This window comes from Triticum urartu, chromosome 3A (genome assembly GCF_056163025.1).
Source record: "Triticum urartu cultivar PI428250 chromosome 3A, HENAU_Tu73, whole genome shotgun sequence".
Classification (NCBI taxonomy): Eukaryota; Viridiplantae; Streptophyta; class Magnoliopsida; order Poales; family Poaceae; genus Triticum; species Triticum urartu.
The window spans coordinates 678592943-678615862 of record NC_141875.1 but is presented as its reverse complement, the minus strand read 5'-3'; the positions used below and the strand labels follow the sequence as shown (position 1 = coordinate 678615862).

The window sequence follows — 22920 nt, the reverse complement described above, 5'->3', positions numbered from 1 at the left end:
AGTTCTAGCAAAACTGAATATTAATTAAATGAAACGAAGCAGAAATTTTGGTTGACCTTCAGTTACATTTTTATTTCCATCCTCATTACACCACTAATTTGGTTGATTGTGCGAAGCAGAAATTTGTTGCCATTTTGTGATCAGGGGTGTAGTAGTGCGGTGGAGGTGACTGCAAAGCTCACGTCTGCAACTTATTGCATAGTTCAGTCGGACTTGGTGACCATGGAGATGCCTGTGTTGCGGCCGAACCTGGAGACGGCGCAGTCGGCGGCAAAGATGTCGGACGAGACATAGTTTGGCGCACCACCCATGACAGGCATGTTCGCGCGCACGCTCATCTCGTTCACGTAGTCGGAGCGGTAGGTCTGGCCGAGCACGCCGTGCACGTCGTCGGTGAGGTCATGGAACTTGAACCCGATGTCAAGGTGCGCGAGGCTGTCGCCCGACCCCGCGACGCCGTAGTTGTGGATGCGCGAGTCCTCCTCGGTGATGGGCACCACGTTGGCCATGATGTCGAACACGCCCCTCAGGTGCACCCTCACTCCGTTGGTGGCCGCAGTCCTCGTGACGGTCAGCCCTGGCACGGCGGCCGACTGCCACCGCGCACCGGCCTCGGCCGGGATCTCGATGGCCACGTCGTCGAAGAACATCTCGAGGTGGTCGACGTCGCCGTTCCAGCTGGTGGTCTTGAGGGCTCCCATGAAGAGACGGTGGTGGGCGAAGCGGATGCCGAGGGCCTGGATCCAGGTGAAGTCGCGGCTCATGGAGGGGTTGCGCTTGCCGATGAAGTGGGCGTTGATGTGGAGGTCGGCGTCGGAGACGATGCAGAAGTCCTGGTCCTTCTTGCCGTGGAAGTAGAAGTTGTTGCCGTCGCCGCCGGTGAAGCGCGGGTCGCCGCAGGACACGCCAGCGTAGAAGTCGCACACTGGAACCCACAGACGCGGCAAAACTAAAGTCAATGACACCACATACACACAAAGAGAAAAGATATCATGCATTGCATGGTAAATTAAGTATACTCAAACTTACTGCAGTATGTCTTGCAGCTGGGGCAGAGGACGATGCACTGGTTGGGGCAGCGCTTGTCGCACTTGCCCATGCACCCCGCCTTCCTGCCGTTGGTGTCCTTGCACGACAGCTGCTGGCTCCTCTGCCCGAACTTGCCCGGGCTGATCATGTGGTAGTTGGGCGGCAGCTTCCTCGGCGGCTGGGCCTGGACGCCGGCGGCGGCCGCCAGGGCGCACACCGCCACCAGAGCGGCCACCGCAGCAACCAGTTGCCGCGCCATCGGTCTTCCTCCTCGGTAGATCAAGCACACTGCTCAGATGGGCCGTCCTGTAGTGGTGGTGGTGAGGTGTTTGGCGCATGTGAACGTGGCGTTTTATAGCGGACGTTCTTCCCCCCTGCAGGCCAGCATTCTCCGGAGACGCTTTGCGTTCACCTGCATGTTTCGTACGTGTGGCGGATCGAAATGTCAACTAGCCATGTGATATTTGATCGTCCTCGATCGCATCCTGACTGTCTTCGCCAGCGCACAGAGACCGCACTTGGAGTAGCTGGTTGACTTACTGAGGAGCTACGTGTGTGCCCAAAGTCCCTTTTGACCGTCCTAATCAATTCTTGGCCGGCCGCCATGGACGGTTTTTTTTTTTTGAGAAAATAGCCGCCATGGACGGCTCTGTCTGGAACGTTTGCGGTGGGCTCCAAACCCTGCGCCCCCAGGCTTTGAGCGAGGGGCACAGACGCGAAGCCCATGGAGCTCTCCTTAAGAAATGAAAACAGATTTCACTTCATATTTCCACACTCCTCTGACTTCCTATTTCTCAGTTTACTGAGTTGTTTTTGCTGGAATTCAGTTGACCAGTTACATGTCAAGAAAATACCAGGGTCGAAAATGCTAAACACACGGGACCATTACGCGACTTTCCATACAATTCTCTCCGCCCCCTGATTTTCACCCGGGTGGGGCCCCCTCCCCCCTAATCCAATAGATAACTGCCATGTCAAGATTAGCCCGTAATGGTCCCGTAATACTCCGTTGCTGTAGCATTGCTCATACCAGGGTACACCTGGTTGTAGATGAACCTGATAAAAAAATCCAGAGGAAAATATTAGCAATTCAAGAAAAACCAAAAAATCTTCTAACACTTTTTTCAGAGAAACTTGCCATATTGGCGTAGTTGTATAAAAAATTGACAACAAGAAAAGTCCGGTATTAATCTGAGCAGAAAAACATTTTTTCCATAACAATATAGAGTTAATATAATGCTGATTTTTTTCCAACAATACCACGGAAGTCATTTCATCACCAATTTTTTTACACGAGAGTAACACTTGAGCAAATTTGTTATCAAAATCTTTCATGGTTTTTCTACCATTTTGCAATTACTAATTAAAAAAACAGGTGCATATATATGCCTCCATGTTCAATTCATTCCCCTCCCTATTGTTGAGTCCTACCTACATTTACACCATTTTATTGCGTGGTTCAGTTCTGAAGATATCAAACTGTCCCTAAAGCAGCATTCACATGATTTCTCAAATGTCCCATATTAATACTTCATAAACCATTACATAAACTTCACGTCTAAAATTTTAAATAACAGTCCTGATTAAAAAGGGTGCAATCAAAATACACATTTCAATATTTAATTTGGTAATGTTGCGAGAACCACCTTTACCCAATTCAAAAAGATGTGGCCATTTAAAAAAAACTACGCAATGCACGTAAGGCCATATCATGTATCCTTGTAAAATTCTGGTAAAACCTTGATAGCATGGAGTTTATAAATAAGCCTTTGATCCCGCAGTGGACATATTTGCACAATGTCGCCAATTTACCTTCAATACGTATCAATTTGGTGAACCAACTTGTGGTTGGATGGTTTCAAGGACAGTGGCGCTCGCATTTTTCTGAATTTACTAGCAATGTGCCCGTGCATTGCAACGGATCCAAAGTAGAATAGTACTTGTTTACAAACTTGAAACAAAACACTCTTGTTTTGATATACATATACCACTAAAAATATATTATGTTTCACTCCAAATATATTTCTCAGGTTGTTTTGATGAGGTGAGGGAGGGATGTGGTTGCTTGCAAGATAATAAGGGGTTTTCTGCAAATTGGAGTAGAGAAGTGGGCTATTGTTGCAAAAATGCCACAACTTACCTCAGAGCCGTTAGATGCAGATCTAATGGTCAGAAATGACGGATGGCAGACACACCATCATCACCAACTGAGTCTTTTATAGGAGTAGAGATTTCAGTCCTTCCCGTGATGTGCGTTCAGTGGGAGGAGACGTTTCCGTCGACTACAAAGGTGTCTTTGTTGACTTTGTTAAATCTCAAAATGATGTGCCAGCTCAGCCTTTCGTAGGTGCTCAGAAAAGTAGGTGTGCGTGTATTTATAGGGATGAACGTATGATCGCGTCTGTACCGTGTTAAAAAAATGTATCAATTTGGTATCATTTTTCTTTCTGAACCATGCTAATTAACAATCACAAAAAGGCGCGACCAAACAAAAAAAAACACCATAAAAAACATGTACACGACCTAAGCATCACCAGCCCTCATTGGTGACTGGGGAACTGAAGAAAACCCTAGAAAAACTACAAGTGGAAGGGTTGAACAACAAGAAGGGATCAAAGCATAAGTCATTCATGGCACAACACTTGTTAGGGCATAACACGCCCAAAAGCACAAGCACCACATATGTGGCAACCGCCACCAGCATAAAACTTTATTCTTGTTACTACGAACACAACACTACGACAGTACTTCCCTTAACCAGTCTACATCGAGCACAAATGAACATGGTGGCGGTGGCGCTAGACATGCAAGATCAGTGCATGCATGACACTCTTCTAATAAGAACTCCCCATGGTGAAGTTGAAGTTGCTGCATGTAGTGCGGATTCCGAGGAGCAGCCCACTGAACGCGAACGTCTCCTTCACCAGATCGAACATCAGCAGGTTGTTCTCCATCTGGTGCCCCCCGAGGATAACCGCCGGCGAGTCGATCGCCGCCGGCATGGACGACGAAATCTGGACGAACGCGAAGCACACTGTCTGCTCGTTCACCTGCACGAGCGAGCTGGCACCGGGCAGCGTCCAGTTCCGGTCTCCGTCCAGCATCAGCTCGATGCTGGCCACGGCGTAGCCCACCCGGGTCACCGTGAGCGCGGACGCCTGGTAGCACAAGTCGAACTGCGCCACCTTGTCCGCGCGCGCGATGCCACTCGTGGCCACGTCGAACGCGTTGCGGAGCGGCCAGTAGATGTCCCAGCGGAGCGCCGTGTAGGGCGTGACGGTGCTGAAGACGGCGCCGCCCGTGCCGCTGCCGGCGTCGAGGTCGAAGACGCCGTCTGGCGTCGGCACGCGCTGCTGGTTCACGGCGACGCCGGTGATGCCGAAGTAGAAGCCGCCGTTGTAGGGGTGCTTGAGGAGAGGGAGCGGGTTCTCGCGAAGCCGCTCGGCGAGCTCCACGGGCGGCGCGGCCAGGAGCTGGAACGGGCCGCCACCGAAGACTGCCACGCCGTCGCCGCCGCTGGGCAGGCACAGGGCGAACTCGTTCGCCACCTTGAGCAAGGACGCGAACTGGGTCGGTAGCGATAGCGGCAGCCTGGAGAGCCCCGCAACGCCGGCCGCCCCCGCCGGAAGCGACTCCAGGAGCTCCCCCGGCGCGCAGGACCCGACGGCGCGGAAGATGACGGGGAGGAGCGGGTTCTGGCCGTCCGTGGTGTTGGCGGCGAGCGTGATGGTGGTGGCGTCGTCGGAGCGGCAGCGCCCGTCGACCGGGTTGCGCGGGTAGGCGGGGCAGGCGCACGGCCCGTCTCCGCGAAGGCTGGGCTTCGGGCAGCCAGGCGGGCGGTATGTAGTGGAGACCTCGTCGCAGTCGTGGGAGACGCATGGAATGATGCGGTGCGGGGTGGGGCAGTTGGCGAGCCAGAGCATCGGGCCGCCGAGGTCGAGCAGGAGCGGCACCCCGCCGACCTTGATGGCGATAGTGTAGAGGGGGGTGGGGGTGGAGGTGTCCTTGCTGATGCGCGCCACGATGGGCTGGCCGCCATCGTCCGCCGACGTGCCCAGCAGCACCGCCAGCGCCAGCAGCGCCGCGAGCGCAGCCGCCGAGCTGCGGCGTAGCGACATGGCACGACACACGATTTGCTACAACTTTCTGAGCTAGTACCACTCTACCAGTACCACTATAGCTACTGTTGCAAGGTTTTGATCGCAGTCGGGTGGCCGTGCGTGTTTATATAGTAGCAGAAGGGCCAGTAGGCGTACGTGAGTGATTTGGCTTGGGCCGGGCGTGCGCCATTGGGGTGGTGGAGGGCCAACTTGAGCTCGATGGAGCTTGGGAGTTCGGATATGGCAGGTTCCGACGAATTAATATCGCCATTGTCAAGGCCATCGAGATTCGCGGCGTCAAGTTCCGACGAATCAATCGCCATTGTCAAGGCCATCGAGATTCGCGGGGGGTCAACTTCCGATCACACTATACCTCGTGCGTGTATGTAGCCGAGGTGGGCTTGGAAGCTGCTGTGCAAGCTCCTCCGCAGCCAGTCTCAAATCCCAAGGGATAGAGGAGAGATCCTAGATCGCCTCGTGCTTGAAACTTGTCCGTTCAATTCGCTTCTTCAGCTTAAAAAAAACTGAGCTGTGGAAGAACTGTCTGCACCAAAGAGCATATATAAATCTGAGTGGCCAAGCAATTATGGTGAATAGCATAAAACTACTATAAGTCGGGCTAGGGTTTTAAAAACCTACCGATTTTTTTCCGCTGGTAACTACCAAGTCAGGGGTCGGCTATTTCAAAAAACCCAAATCATCCCGTGCTTTATAATTGATCATGATTATGACAATTGGGGCCCACACGTAAGAAAATTAATTGTTTGCCCGTTTGTTTGACTGTTAACTGACATGTGGGGTCCACATGTCAGCTCTCTTCCACATTCTCTTCACTCCTCCTGTCTCTCTTCTTCCACACGAGGTCGACGAAGCACTGGCCGCCTCTCCTTCCACCTGCGTCGGTCGCTTCTCCTTCCACCTCATCGCCGCCACTACTGCCCCCTCTCCCCGAAACCTCTTCTCCTCACCGTGGCTCTCTTCTTCCCCAACGCGCCGCCAGCCTCGGCCTGCAGCCATGGCAGCCGACGTGCCACCCTCCATGGAGCCATGGCGTCACCGGCCAGAGGCGCTGCCCCGCCGGCCAACCCCCAGCAGCCACCGTCGTGCAGGATCCAGGTGGAGGTGGGTCTCGGCTACGGGTGGCACGACCGGCTAACTCCGGCAGGAGGCGTCCCTGGGTGGGGTTCTCCATGGCGACCTCCAGCAGGGCGACGAAGTCTGCCACCTACACCCCGCGCGATGGAAGGGAGCTCGCGCGGCGGCGCCATGGCTGCTGGCGCATGACCACAGGAGGGGCCCGATTGCTTTTTCAAATTTTTAAAGGACCTGACACTGACATCTGGGATCCACATGTTAGTTAACAGTCAAATTAACGGTCAAATAGACAGATCGTTTAGGTGCGGGCCCGACCTATCATAAACCGGTTTAAATTTTAACAACGAAGATTTTATTTTTTTAACAACCGACCCTTGACTTGATAGTTATCAGCGAAAAATATCGTTAGTTGTTTGAACCCTAGTCCGAATTGTAGTAGTTTTATGCTATTTACTTCAAGCAATACCCTGCTATGGCACATAATACAAGCAGTACACACTGGTACCAGTAACAAGTTATCGGAGTGCTTACTCTCACAACTGCATGTATTGTCAGTTTGTCACAAATGTCCTGCTGCGGATTTGAACAAAATGTGTGACAAACCTTTCTCTTGTGCGCAGTGGTACAAGAAAATTTTGCTTCTGAAACTTAAGATCGAACATTCCATGAAGCACTAGTCCTTGAAATAATGCAACAGAAAACAATGTAATGATGCAAGCACATAAAAAATTCAGAGCTTCTGATCACAACTTCGTATACATCAAAGTAAAAAAGAAGAAGCCAGCCGGCTCATACTTGGTCTGATTCAAAGGTATTCCAGCCTAGAGGATGCGAAAACCACGCAGTTAAGAAGCACCACCTCACACTCAACCACCATCAGATGAAAGGTGAAGTGCTCGCAACAGAGACTTCGAGTGCCGTAAAGAAACTGTGCGGAACAAGAGATTGTTTGAGCCGAAATCCATACCCACAGAGGCTTCCGACACCACGATGAAAACTGTCCACCAATTTTCCATCACTGTCAATGGGAAACACCCATTCGCCCACACTCGCCAGTAAAGACACTCGGCCATGCTCCAAAGCAACATTCACATACCACAATTCATCGCAGCCTTCAAACCGCCCCATTACTTCTGCAACCGGCAGTTTGATTCGGTACTTTAAGACCCAAACCTCGCTTTCATAGTTCTGCAACACCCAATATCAACAATTTCTTTCATGGCAGTATGACGTGTATGGATCCCTAGCGTGCCATCCGCCTCAAAGATATATGACCTGCATGGTTGACTAATGGGAGAAGTTGGAGCACGCATCTGCTGAAAAGTCTCAGTTATGGTGTTAAATACTACTATCAGTTTGCTTTGCCACCTAACATACCAATGCAAGCTATCACACACTCGAGCAGGTACGTTGAAGTACGCCGACCCCATCTCTGGCCAACCGATGTACCTCGGTTGCCGGTCGGAGCCCAACGTGAAAACATAGAAGCCAATCCAACGTGAAAACACAGACGCAGATAGACTAGCTAAAATTTTGAATTCTCTCGAAGGGGGGCGCCATGTTTGGTTTCAACCCCACGATCTTTTTTGTATCCCACTTCATGTGGCTTTTGATCAATAAAATTTAGCTTTTACCCTAGAAAAAACCATAACTTTGATATGGTTCCCCTAAAAAAATTAACTTTCTTTAGGAAAAAAATAACCTTGATAGTAGAATGCCTAAAAAATTATCATATACGAAAACAAGGCTTCAAGAATTTAAAGTTGATAGTACGAAATATTTTCTGTTCTAAATAAATACCTTGGAGATTCTGAAAAAATAAAAATAAAAATCTGGAAAACAAGTACAGTACTACTGCGATTGCTTGGAACTTGGAAGGAGAAAAAAATATATATCATGATCATGCACGCTTAGTTTGGATTCTCGTTACTTTATAACATTGAATCATTCAAAAGTCATCAATCTGGAGGGTTTTTTAACATGCTCTTACCTTCTTACCTCCCATGTGAAAAGAGGGGTAAAAAGGAGCATGCTAAAATTGCTCATCAATCTGATAGTTGAGTTCTCTATAAAAGGAACCTTTTAATAAGATAAAAAAAATGCAAGGATATGCAACCAAATACTCATTTTTCACTGGCAACACAAAATGAACACATACTTCATGTTCAGAAGTTCAGACTATTAGCGTACGCTCTTTTCACCTTCTTGTCAGTGGGAATATAAAGAATTGATAAGCAACATGTACAACAAAATTTTCTTTTGCCACCATCTCAATGTGAACTAATTTACAAGAAGAGATTGGCGTTCTTAGCAAGGTAATCATGCAAAGACGAAAATGATTATGCTCAATTATCATTTTTTAGGACTAAAACACATGTCAATTACACTGTCTGTTCCATGCGTATGAAGCGGTAACTATTCAAGTTTTGTGAATAAAGGACACACTTATTAACATGAGGCATATACATATATAGTAAGGATGTGATTAAGAACATTTGCAGTGAGGAAAACATAGGGAGGCAGAAAGTGGCATTTTGCTCACAATTAACAAACTGTACTAGAGGAGGACGTGTTAAACCTGCACTGTAAGGCATCGGGCTAGATGTGAAACTATATTAGTAATAGTCCACAACACTAAGCTCCCTAATTTTAAAATGCTCACAATCAATTAAGGTCTTTAATTGAAATTGAGGCACCCGATTTTGATCAAATCAACAATTTCTCAATGCTCTCTCATTCAATTATTTTATACTATACAATATGCTTCCTCACTTTTAAGGCATCATAACTAATTGTGGTCTTCAATTTAAAATTGAGTTACCCCAATTTTGACTGGGTTAACAATTTCTCAAGAAGCTCTCCCATTTAATTATTTCAATCCATTATTGTTCCCTAATTTTGAAGCTCTTCAATTCGATTGAGATATTCAATTATGGATCTGGTCTAAGATTTTGATCAAGCCAATCATTTTTCAAATCAATCACCAACAACTGATCCTGTGCATCCTCCTAACACCTAGAAAAAATAAATGCCATCTTGTGACATTGCAGCACCAATATAGTACATACAGCTACCGACACAGAAATTTCCCCACATAAATATGTGTTTCTTAGCGGATAACACAGAATCATATCGAGAAAGGCCCACCAAATCATCGAATTATTAAAAAAAACACTCCATCATCTCCTTGACCCGCCAAACTAAATATTCCATCAATTCCAAAATATGAGGGTATTAGTTTTTTTAGAAAGTCAAATCCCTTTAACTTTGACCAAGCTTAGAGACAAAAATGTCAACATCAACAATATTAAACAAAAAAAAGATGGAAATTCATTTCATGATGAATCTAATTATACTCACCTGAAAGCTTGGTATTATGTATTTTGATGTATTTCTCTACAAATTTGATGGAACTTAAAAATATTTGACTTTTAAAAAATGTAATACACCTGATATTTGAAACAGAGCGAATAATGTTTCTAAGAAACCCAACAACACCAATGGCGCTGCAAAGCGCGCCCAACCCTTCTAGTATGTAGTTAACCCACCTTGACATTTTCTCTTCCCACACACGATCCCCAACTACCGGCCTTGACATAGCAATGGATAAGGAGACTGGATTCTTTAAAGTGCATTAATATTATTGCGACATTGTTTAATTTGCTATAGCTAGGTAATCATTTGGCGAAGGCATGAAGCCACTCAATTACAATATGATCAGCACAAGAAAAGCAAACATGATTATTGATGCGCATTCTACAAGCCCAAACTCATCTAAGCCATGGTCACGTGAATGCCGAAAGCAACTGTAGCAGGCGCAGCGAGACGAGCCATATACCATCTGGTTAGATCTGGTTAGACGGGTGGGGGAGCCAAGTGATCACCAGCGGCAATATGATCCACCTAATTACAATAAGTCAAATGTTAACTAGATACTAGCCACTTATGAATAAATGACGAATGATACTAGGCCATACAAATGCAATAAATAAGTCTGGCTAGACAACCTACTGGTAAATTCGACTGCCTACAACGAGAAAATTGAGTTCAGTACGAGTGATATAAAGGGACAGTACCTAATTAGTCCAGATCGATGCATGCGCTACAGAGTCACGCCGGCGGCCATACCGACTGCTGGTGGTGCCCTTCTCGGACCCGCTCCTCCGCAACATGGTCTCAGCCTCAACGTCTAAACATACGTGCCTCCCGTCGCATGGGATGAGCATGAACTGTGGAAGGACGCGCTTCATGCTCGGCCGTAGATACGCTTGAGGACTCGTGTAGGGAACACCGAGTGTCAGCACCATTAAAATTATCCTCTAAGTAGACTGAACCACCGATATGCTCGACGATTTTGTCTTTGGTTAAAGAGCAATCCGGTAATACCTTCCATGCCCATTCAACCAAGCTTTCTCCTCCTCCAACGCCCTTGGCAACCATGTCGGTTGTCAGCTCTAGCAGAATGACACCAAAACTGTAGATGTCAATCTTCTAGTACGCCCCTCCATTGTACTATTAGTATTATGCAAAATTTGCATCCAGTTAGCATTCAACAGAAATGTTTGAGACGCCTTGCTGGATTTGAGATTGTCATCAGGGGCCATGTACCCGTGTGTCCCAAAAAATGGCTGACCTGTGGTGGGACTGGCGTGGGCTGACAACCATTCGAGCCCATAGTCGGTGATCTTGGCATGGAACTCTGGGTCAAGCAAAATATTGTCTGACTTGATGTCCCGATGGATAATAGCCCGTCTGCACTCTTTGTGGATGTAGTTGAGGCCCCTGGATGCATCGATAACGATGGTCAGCCTTGTCGGCCAGTGCAATGGTGAAGGGGCGCCCGTGCATTCACGATGGTGCATCCAGTTGTTGAGGCTGTCCTTCTCCATGTGTTTGTAAACAAGCAGCTCGACATCTTGGCTGGAGATGCTGCAAAGCAGCTTGATCATGTTCTTGTGATTGATGCTCCCCAATGTCTTCACTTCCGAGTCAGACTGCTTGTGGTCTAGATTTCTCATGTTGCATACCTTCTTAACAGCCACTATTCTGCTGTTGCGATCCTCAATGAGACCATGAAGGCGAGGAAGGTGGACACGGTACACCTTTCCCAGACCCGCGCTGCCGATAATGTTCTCCTCAGATATGTTGTTGAGCACATTAGATTCCGTGAAGTCCAGAGGTGTGGTGTCATTTTCTAATCAGCCACGACTTCTTTCACCACTTGTGTGTTCTTCCGTTGCCGAAAGAGCAGTCGTATGACGATATTCATACAAGGGACGATGATAGTGACACCGAGCACTAATAAGATTATCATATGCTTGTAGAGGTGGGTGCCTCCATGGCATTTTGGGAGATTTATCCTTGATCCCCGCTTGGCACAAAGCCCACGGTTTCGAAGGAAGCCGTGGTTGTACTTTGCACTTTGTAGAGAGAGAGGGACACCTCCCATTGAGTTGGTTATAAATTGCAAATTGAGGGACGCAATTGAATGGTTGCCGAAGCCAGGAGGAATATTGCATGTTAGCTCGTTGTTGGACAAATGAAGGATTACTGGTGATGAAATCATCTCAATGCTCCATGCTGGTATTGCACCTGATATACGATTGTTGCTGAGGTCAAGTGATTTGAGATTCCGCAACAATTCAATTGATGTTGGTACGGATCCAGGTATCTTGTTCCCACTTAGTGACAATTCAGAAAGCATGTGGAGATTGCTTGTGTTGAAAGGTAGCTCTACCGAGAGTTGCTTATTCTTCACCATCAACACCAATAGCCCAGTCTCAATTGTCGGGATCGAGTTGTAGAAGTGGTTGCTGTCCATCTCAATTCAAGGGATATTCGAAGATATCTCTTTCTACATAGTGTCAGTGAAGTTGTTGTCTGATATTAGCAATGTATGCACCAATGGCAACCACCATATATTCACGAGAAACTTCCCAGAGAAGTTGTTGTTGACGAGCATAATGTTATCCAGCGACAGGTAGTTGCCAATGCTCCGGGAGCTCACCAGAGAAGCTGTTGTTAGAAACTACAATGTTGAATAGTTTCTCATGGGCGCATAACTGCCCCGATAGTGAGCCAGACAAGTTGTTGTAGTCCTCAAAATTTCCAAGCGGCGAGTGCTTCCCAAGTTGTTGTGGTACCTTACCTCACTCGAGATCATATTGTCGAACAACTGGATGTATTGGAGTATGAATGAGGCCAATGCTTCTGGGATGGGGCCTATGAACTCGTTGTTGTATAGGATGATAATGGTTAGTTTCTTGAGTGACCCAAAGTCTTCTGGTATGTAGCCAGTGAGTTTGTTTGCTGACAAGTCTATTTTAATCAAATTCATTGCAGTGAAGTTGCACGACAGCTTTCTGTTGAGTCCATTGTCATACAAGTACAAAATCTCGAGGTTTTGGTGCTGCCAGATGCAGACGAGGATCAAACCATTGACTTGTTGCCCTACATGTACAAAATGGTTAGTTCCTTTAGGCTTGAGAATGCCTCTGGAACCTCACCGGTGAAGCCATTCGTGTCAAGAAGTAGGCTCTGAAGTGCCTAATGCTTGGCCATCACCGTCGGCAGAACACCACAAAATTTGTTGCTAGTCAGGTATAGATGCGTCATAGATGGTGATAGCCGGCTGATATCTTGAGTAAGTACTCAATGGGAGCCGTTGTAGTAGATATCAAGGTACTGTAGCCAGGAGTAGGTGTAGAACGTGATGACAGGGAATCTCCCAGTGGGCTTGTCGTATGAAAAGTCAAGATGGATCAGGTACTTGAGGTTGCACACAGATGGAGGGATATTGCCGATAAGATTCTAACACTAGAAGAAAATCCCCGTAACTAGGCCTCCACCCACTGCCACGCAGCTGACACCATCCCAGCTGCAATGACCGGTTGTTTTGCCCCACGCATCATTGCAATTGGGCAAGTGTCAGCTGTGTGGGGAGCAGTGGAGATCTAGTTAGAGGGCTTTCATTCAAGCGTTTGAATCTTACCAGCAGCATCCTTCCGTCTATGTGCAACCTCACGTACCTGATCCACCTTGACTTTTCGTACAACAAGCTCATTGGGAGATTCCCCGGCATCATGCTCTACGCCTACTCCTTGCTTTGGTACCTTGATCTCTCCTACAAAGGCTTCCATTGATTCCTTCCTCAAGACATCAGCCAGTTATCACCATCTATGAAGCATCTCAACCTAACTAACAACAACTTTAGTGTACTTCTGCCGATGCCGATGGTCGAGCTTTCGACACTCCAAAACCTGCTTCTTGACATGAATGGCTTCACCGACGAGATTATAGAGGCATTCTCAAGCGTAAAGGAACTAGCCATGTTCGACCTGTGGGGAAACAAGCTTAGTGGTTCAATCCCTGTCTGGATCTTGCAGCACGGAAAGCTTGAGATCTTGTACTTATATGACAATGGACTCACCGAGGAGCTGTCGTACAACATCACTACGGTGAATTTGATTAAGATATACTTGTCGGCAAACAAACTCACTGGCTGCATACCAGAAGACTTTGGGACACTCAATAAAATAACCATTATCATCCTATACAACAATGAGTCCATAGACCCCATCCCTAAAAGCATTGACCACATTCGCAACCTCCAATACATCCAGTTGTTTGACAATATGCTCTCAGGTGAGGTGCCACAAGAACTTGGGAAGCACTCGCCGCTTGGAAATATTGAGGTCTACAACAAAAGCTTGTCTAGCTCACTACTGGAGGAGATATTCGCTCACGGGAAACTATTCAACATAGTAGTTTCTAAAACAGCTTCTTCGGCAAGCTCGCAGCGACCATTGGCAACTGCCTCTTACTGGATAACATTATGCTCGGTAACAACTTCTCAGGGGAATTTCCGGTGAATATATGGTGGTTGCCGTTGGTGCACATAGTGCTAATATCGAACAACTTCGCTGGCACTATGCCGAAGGAGAGATCTTCGAATATCTCTCGAATTGAGATGCAGAACAACCACTTCTCCAGCTCGATCCTGACGTTTGGAACTAGGCTATTGATGTTGATGGTGCAGAATAACTAACTCTCGGGAGAGCTACCTATCAACATGAGCAATCTCCACATGCTTTCTGAATTGTCACTAAGTGGGAACAAGATACCTGGATCCATACCAACATCAACTAAATTATTGCAAAATCTCAAATCACTTGACCTTAGCAACAATCATATATCAGGTGCAATGCCTCCATGGAACATTGAGAAAATTTCATCACTGTTAGGCCTTGATTTGTCCAACAACGAGCTAACAGGCAAAATTTTGCCCAACTTCGGCAACCATTTAATTGTGTCCCTCAATTTGTCATTTAACCAGCTCAATGGGGAGGTGTCCCTCTCTCTGCAAAGTGCAAAGTACAACCACAGCTTCCTTGGAAGCCATGGGCTCTGTTCCAAGTGGGACTCGAGGATAAATCTCCCAAAATGCCATGGAGGCAGCCACCTCCAGAAGCGTGTGATAATTTTGTTAGTGCTCGATATCAGAGTCATCATCGTTTCCATGAGCATCATCATATGGCTGCTCTTCCGGCGGCGGAAGAACACACAAGTGGTGAAAGAAGTTGTGGCTGATTGGAAAATGACACCATTCACACCTCTGGACATCACAAAATCCGACGTGCTCAACAACATATCTGAGGAGAACATTATTGTCAGCGGCGGGTCTGAAAAGGTGTACCGTGTCCACCTCCTAGCCTTGATGGTGCCACCAAGGATCGCAACAGCAGAATAGTGGCTGTCAAGAAGATATGCAACATGAGAAATCCGGACCACAAACTGTTCAACTCGGAGTTGAAGAGATTCGGGAGCATCAATCACAACATCATCAAGCTGCTCTGCAGCATCTCCAGCTAAGATGCCAAGCTGCTTGTTTACGAGCACTTGGAGAAGGGCAGCCTCGACGACTGGCTGCACCACCGTTACCACGAGGGCGCCCCTGCACCATTGTACTAGCGGAGGAGGCTGACCATCGCTTTGACGCAACGAGGGGCCTCAACCACATCCACCAAGAGTGTGGACAGGATATTATACAAAGGGACATCAAGTCAGACAACATTTTGCTTGAACCAGAGTTCCACGCCAAGATCGCCAACTTTGGGCTTACTCTCGAAAGGGTGTCAACCCAGGCCAGTCCCACCACATGTCAGCCATTTGTGGTACACACGGGTACATGACCCCCTAGTGAGTCTCAAATCCAGCAAGGCATCTCAAACATTTTCAATGAACGCTAACTAAATCCAAATTTTGCAGAATACTTTCAGTACAATGGAAAGGCGAGCGAGAAGACTGACATATATAGTTTTGGTGTCGTTCTGCTAGAGGTGACAACTGGCATGGTTGCCAAGGGCATTGGAGGTGGAGAAAGCTTGGGTGAATGGGCATGGAAGGTATTACAGGATGCTATTTAACCAAAGACAAAATTGACAGGCATATCCGTGACTCGGCTCACTTGAGAATATCTTTGTGGTGCTAAAACTTGGTGTATCCTACAGGAGTCCTCAGGCGCATCTGCGCAGAGCACGAAGCACATCTTTACCCAGCTCATGCTCATCCAGTGTGACTGGAGGCACATACGTACAGAGGCTGGGGCTAAGCCCATGTTGTGGAGTAGCCTTTGTCATCATTATTTACATAGCTCTCTTCACAATACTGTATTAAAAAATATATAGTGTAACTTCTCCGAAGCCAAGAAAAAATTGTAACACTGATGGGCAAGGAAGAAGATAGGCATATGAATGTCATAAAACACAAAGTACAGTGCAGATCATAGGTAGGTAATATTTACCGTGGTTGCCAGGAATCATAAAACATTGTGGCCGGCTATACTGCCTGAGCTCAGAAACTCCAAGAGGAAGTTCAGGGTTTTCCAATGTTATGTGTTCAGGCATATACCAAGCAGGAGGCTGGAGAGCATACTCAAAAGGGCAGAAACAATGCTGCTCATATGTAAATGAGCATGGATTTGGATATCTGCAAAAGAAAGGAACAAATCAACAACTTTTTGAAGAGCTTATTCCAAGATCAACATGAAAAAAAACATATCCAATATAACAAGCTGGCAAAAAAAGAGAAGAAGATGGCATCATATGTCTGGAATGCAACTTGAGATAAACTAGCGAGACTGGTTTTTCTACCACGCACCAGAAATATCATGCATGGCATCAATTCCATTATGACAGCGAACACACCTACTTTATCCTATCCCCTACCTAGATTCTCCTACCTCCTCAAATCACCCATGCATTTTAAGGTTAGTCCCAAATTCAAAACCGTCCTAGCTATTAAACACAAAATTTGCTTTCTGGTATGTTTACATATTTGCCTTCCTAGTGACAAGATCTTTTCAAGAAGACTAACCATGCATATATTTTCTTCATTTTTGAAATATGATTTTGAAACTTGATGAAACTATAAGAACTATGAATGTTAGACTAACCAAATTTGTCTTGTTTCATCGTGTTTTCGAGTCTGGTATACTTAATTATTTTGCACACCATTTAGTAAATGGTTCACTGTGTTTCAAAAACTCAAAATTCAAAATTGCTAAAACATATTAAATATTGCCCTTGTTTCAAAGAAATCATCCACGGATTTATCCTCTACTTATTTTAAAATATATGGTTGTTTGAAGTTTAAGAATGAAAATAAATTACATGTACTAGTGTGCAGGAGAGAGAACTAGTAGTTGGGAGAGAGGAATGGAGTGCATCCACCTAGCATAGTACGCCCTCCGTCCCATAATATAAGAGCGTTGTCAAAAACGCTCTTATATTATGGGACAGAGGGAGTACTTTGCAGTAGCATTTGTTGCCAGATGACTTTAAAAGTTTAAATACTCAAGCCATTGGTGCACGAATCTCTAACAAAGATGGAAGGCTCTCCCATGCATGGTAGAATCACTTTTCTCATAAATTAGCATATGACAAGCAAAACATTTACTAGTCATTAATCAGCAAACATGAACTGAAAACTTCAAATGGTGTAAACGATCAAAGTATGCAGCATACACGAGGTTTCCACCAATAAGTAGTAGTTCTCCACCGGGAAATATAAGCCTGGAATCATCAGATTTTACGACTAAAGAACGTTGAGCAAGTAAGGGTGCTATGGCATATGTAGAGTTGCCACAATCGCCGGCATCTGCCATGATGTCAAACGAAAGTTCGTCTTTTCCATCAAGATGATCGTATAAAAGGTCGCCGCTCTTAGATTCGTCTGGACCTTTGTTCATAGCAGCCTGGTTGGGTTAGAAAAGAAATATCAATGTTTTAACAGAACAATAGGCTCAACCAGTGAAAGCAATTTAGAGCACAAGACCGAAATTCTAGGAAGGAGGGTATTCTGAGACAAGGAAAGACTGCAAGGAAGCAAAAAACTAGACCAAAATGAGGAATCAAGCCTTTAAATCACAGGCATGTACCTGCATCACACGCATGTCAAATAGACCAACAAAAAGTGTGACTGATATCATGAGGTTGAAAACAGTTTTAAGCAAATCTGTTGAGGTCCTGCAGAATATATCGACAAATAGTCAGCCATTTTTACAAGATCAAGTGGATAATAAGAGCTTATGTATGGTAAAGTTTCTCTGTAGCTCAGGCTACATGGAACCTCTTATCTCCATCCCTTCAACATTGCTTTGAGATCCGTACTCTTCAACTAACTTACAGCAAGAAGATTTCTCTTTTTTGTTTCTCTCAAATGAAAAAACATATAGACTTCAAACTTTGCAGATCAAACAAAATTTACAACTTCAATGTGTGAAAAAACTTTCAGATTTTTTGGACCAACATAAATATACAAAATGAGGATTTTTTTGATTAAAAAAAATAAATTTTAGCATTTAAAATGTATGAAAAAATCTGAAAGTTTTTTCCCACATAGTAATTAGAATGTTTGGTTGTCCTGCAAAGTTTGAAGTTTATACGTTGTTTCGTTTGAGAGAAACAAAAATGACAAATATGCCTGCACGGATCATGATGCAAAAATGAATGGCTAAGATAAGGGGTACCACGTAGCTTGAGCTACACAAAACCACACTCGATTTTTTCCATTGAGTCTGGGCTAATGTTTTTTTCCTCCAAAACGTGAAGGATTGATTCCTATCCTACATAGGAATAAGAATCCATTCCTACAAACCAAAGGGCTTGAAGGAATTTTTCCTTTGCAAATCCTATCCTATAGAATTCCTACAAAAATCTTACAAACCAAAGGAGGCCTAAGCATGGCCAAATGATTCAACTTGCTCACAGCATTAGTAGTAATTGTCATTGAATCCGCTAAGACATGGCTGGAGCGCGCTAATCCCAATCGAAGAAGTAATTGGTCTCACTTTATTGCTAGAAGAATTGGTGAGAACTTTGGTGGCACTTCGCTTTGGCATTGTGATGTACACCTGATTACATAAACTCTATGGTCGCGAGTGATTAAGTGCTTTGGACCATGGTTTTCAGGCTTTCAGTTTGTTCGCTATCTGCATTCGAGTCCTGGGTGTAGTTCCTGGTATCCAAGCCTTGTTTGTGTTGTTCATTGCAACTACGTACAGGGTATTCTCTTCTAATAAATTCAGATGCAATTCTTCAAAAAATTCTGATGTAGTAATGTTTTTATTCTGTTTGATTGAGTGGTTGTGAATTGGTTGCAGAAATTTGCCAATTCGTTAAGTCTTGCTATGATCAGGTATAAATTATGTAGATATTCATACAAACCAAAATCCCTTGATATTACAGGCTGAGAAGAATCCAAATCCCATTATATTCCATACCACCAATTCAGTTAAATCTTGCCACGATCCAACTCTTCAACGGACTCAATTGACATGATAGAAGTTACAACCATAATAACTACCAGGTTGTCTTTTAATAATTGACTATAAAACTACCAACTCGGCCATTTTTTTTTAACCGGGCATTACCCCTTTCCATTACTGCAACATAACGGAAATACATCAGTGTCGAGAGAATGAGACGGGAAAGAGGAAAGCGGGTTCAAGCATCGCCGGGAAACCCACTACAAGCACTCGCCATCAGTCTTGAAGCGTTGTTCTTCAGCATGATCCCCCCAGTCCTTAGATCACGCTTGTCATCCCGTAAGCCATACCCTCACCGAGGCTGCTACACATTGCCACCATGTGGGGCCATTAATATAGGGACGACAGTCGGTCTTCCTGGCGAAGCTCAGGCAGGTCAGATATTAGGTAACGATGCCCGCGCAACACTCGATGTACATAGTGTTGGGCAAGAAGGGGATGATCCGGGATGAGCGGAGGAAGTAAAACACACAAAATCTTTCATGTTTTCTTTACCATTTTCACTGCCATGACAATGTCACAATGTATCCCCATTGGAACACAAGGGCAATTTTCCTAGTAAAGTAAAACTTAGAACATCAGCACTAAATTTTTGTACAACAAAAACTGAAATTTGGACAGGACATACTGCTAAACACTGGAATTTGCATAGCAAGAAGAACAAAATTCTGACAGAAAATACAATAAATTATGGACATCAACAAGACTGAATGAGTGGAACTCATATGATATCAACAAGGTTGAATCAGTGTCAAGGATGAGCTCACCGGGACCACGCGATACAAGTAGCCCGCCGTGTTGGTTTTCAGGGCATAAGGTGCGGGGTGTGCCAAGAGTCTGAAAAAGGACGAACCGCACCAGTTCCATGAGAGCATCTACAGTTGGACCCCTCAAAACGTCCGGGCGGACATCCAGGTCACTGTCCAGCAGAAAAAAGAGGAACAAAATCACTCAACCAGTCCCCCTATTTTGACCGGCTTATTCGGTCTGTCCAGAAATCCCCATATATCCAGGCCATATTTGGGGCGGATATGGGAGGCCCAGCCGGGCAAGCCTGCCACATTGGCTGCGGCCTAGCCTAGCCCCCCCCCCCCCGTCTAAAAAAAAGCTTATTCAGATAAAACCATAGCTCAAACCTCACTCCTCTCACCTCTTTGCTCTCCTCCATCCACTCCCCTTCGGATCTAAGCTTCCCCACCATCCCATGACATGGCCGGCTTCGAATCTGGCTCCGACGAGATTGACTGGGTGGGGCTTGCCACCTCTGACCCGTCGAGCTCATCCGATCCGGATGAGGAGGAGCTTGCACTCCGCATAGCACTCCGACGCTGGCAGATGGATGTGGGTGGGAGCTCCTCCTCTGCAAGCTCATTGGTAGGGAGCTCCTCCTCCGCGGTGGCCTGACATCACCCTGTCCGCACTCTACCGTACATGGCGAGGCGGCAGTGCGAGCAGGGGCGCCCGACACCACCAGCACCAGCCCCGGCTGGGAGCCTCTAGGTGATGGTGCCCGCACTGTTCTATGTTACTGGGCAGGTCTGATGAAGCAGGAGGATGCCTCATCAAGGCACCGACCAGGCCTCCGACAGTGCCCAAGGCCTCCTACTCCTCCACACAATGATTAATTTTTCCTAGGGAGCACTCAAACACGCAACAGAGTGAGGCGGGAGTCCCAATTCTTCCTAGGGGACTCGTTTGCACACAACAGTGTGAGACGGGTATCCTTAGCAAGGCCCAACTGCGTGATCTTCTGGTCTAGAGCGTCCTCCCTCTCTGTGTCAGTCAGGACCGGCGGGTCAAGAGAGGTGGGCTTCTGCCTGACGACGCGGTCGTTCTGCAGACATCCTGGTGTGTCGTCCATCCATGAAGATAGAGATATACAGCTAGAGATTGTCTTTATCTCACAATCTGACGGTACGATGCATAACCGACTGGTGTATATATATACGCACCCGCACCCTACATGGACCTAAGTTCTATCCGGATGAGTTCATCATCTACGACTCAACCTAGGACCCAAATCAAGGTGCCCGGCTCCTACGCAATGGGGACTCATGTATGAATTTTCTACCAACTATATGAGAAGATTTTTCTTTCACCACAGACTTTCAGTGCAAATGTCAAAAATTATGTGGAAAACCAGGAGCTCATGAATACATCAAGCACATCTTTATATTTAGGCACCTTATCAAGTATTTGCAATTAAAAATTTCGCATGCAATAAGTCATATTGCATGCTAAACCATGAAGCGCAAGAATATAAAGCAAACATTGCAATCACCATTACAACCATGACAAGCTTCAAATACGTGACAAACTATTCGGGTTAGCCCTCCTATAGCAACCAACCTAAATTAAAGAAATGCTTATAATTTTTTCTCCGTGCTAATTATATTTTCATCTACTTAATGTAAGGAATGTATGGAACGAAGATTAAAAATTTGTTTCCTTAGGAATACATGAACGCACAATAGCCGAGTTGGCTTAGGAGCCCGTCCTTATTCCATGTCATACCAAGTTTGAATCCTGGCGAACATGCATTCTTTTCGCTACTCTGTTGGCATGCTGAGGTCCACCATGGGCCAACACATACTCTATGGGCCGGACGTGCCTGACCGAGCTAGAGTTGGCCCATCGAGCCGACAGAGGTCATTCTCGCATCGGTCCAGCCTAGCCTGGTGTCTCGTGACGGATGCAAATCTGAGGACATGACTGGAAAAAAAATCTGAGACGAACAAAGGCACGCACGAGATTCGGGTCGAGCGTGCTGGTAGAAGGGCTGACGTGCGAAAAATCTGATGGACAAAAAAAATGTTGAAACAATTCTTCCTTTAATATTAGATATGCTGTCCAAATTTCATTGTGCTTGCCCTGCTATTTTAGTGCAATTTATCAAGTGGATTGTTGTCTTTTATCAAGTGTACCAGAGTTGGCTTTAACACTCTATTCTCTTCTGTTTTCCTGGGAGCATACGAGCTTGCCTTGTTGCTTCAAGGATGAATCTACTGATATGATAATCAATGGTAACAATAGAGTATCATTTATTTATTATTTCTACTGAAATACTACTATATATGGTTACAATTTTAAGTCCTTTCTTTGCTTTCCGTTAGATTACTCTGCCCAATTTTTCTTTGTAGCTCGGCCATTGAAAGATAGGCCCCATTTTAGAGTCTGGCACAGGGCCTCGGATTTTGACAGCCCGACCCTGACCAACGACGATGATGCGCACAAGTGGATTTAATTATGAAATGTAACAGTGTGATGCGATTGACAAAGACAGAGAGTGGCCGTGGCCTACAAATGATGATGATAATTCATGGACATAAAAAAAGTTTGGTGCTAGTATCTGATGAAGCCTGAGAAGGCAATCCAAACAGCCCCTAAAACACTATGCTGGGAATGTGACTAAAGGATAACATTAAGATTGCAGGCATGCAAAATATATTGTCTGTCAAAACCCAGCTACTAATTTATCCATGGGTGCTGGTTTCCTACCAAACCAGTGTCCGCAAGGAGATAAACATAACTGTCTAAACCTAACCACTGTACTATGAAGGGGTATGGATTCAGTTACTGCATAATAAATATTTGCATTCCAAAATGCTGGCTCAAATAACGGCAGTCCGTCTGATTCTCCTTTCTGGAAGGGGCTTATGAAGACAAAGGTTGCCTTCTCCAACCGGAGCAAATTCATTGTAGGGAATGGACATGGTACTAGGTTCTGGGAGGACACCTGGTTGGGTGAGTATCCATTGTCCTTGCAGTGTCCTTCCTTATATAACATTGTACAACGGAAATAGGTTTTCGTTGGCACAGTGTTGGAATCCATTCCTCTTAATATTCAGTTCCGATGGTCGTTAGTGGGTG

At 45.7% G+C, this 22920-nt stretch overlaps 2 protein-coding genes and 2 pseudogenes across 2 annotated transcripts; 1 reads left to right on the top strand and 3 right to left on the bottom strand.

Moving 5' to 3' along the window:
* Positions 1–2: 2 nt before the first annotated feature.
* Positions 3–1332, bottom strand: LOC125545946 (uncharacterized). The gene is made up of 2 exons (XM_048710003.2): positions 1030–1332; positions 3–925 (listed from the first exon to the last, which is right to left on the bottom strand). The coding sequence occupies exons 1-2, from the start codon at positions 1286–1288 to the stop codon at positions 204–206; spliced, it is 981 nt and encodes a 326-aa protein (XP_048565960.1). The 5' UTR covers positions 1289–1332; the 3' UTR covers positions 3–203.
* Positions 1333–3638: 2306 nt separating this feature from the next.
* Positions 3639–5352, bottom strand: LOC125545945 (chitinase CLP). Its single transcript, XM_048710002.2, has one exon. The coding sequence runs from the start codon at positions 5145–5147 to the stop codon at positions 3864–3866; it is 1284 nt and encodes a 427-aa protein (XP_048565959.1). The 5' UTR covers positions 5148–5352; the 3' UTR covers positions 3639–3863.
* Positions 5353–10167: 4815 nt separating this feature from the next.
* LOC125547186 (uncharacterized) lies at positions 10168–13305 on the bottom strand (annotated as a pseudogene).
* Positions 13306–13456: 151 nt separating this feature from the next.
* LOC125549186 (uncharacterized) lies at positions 13457–15649 on the top strand (annotated as a pseudogene).
* Positions 15650–22920: the final 7271 nt, after the last annotated feature.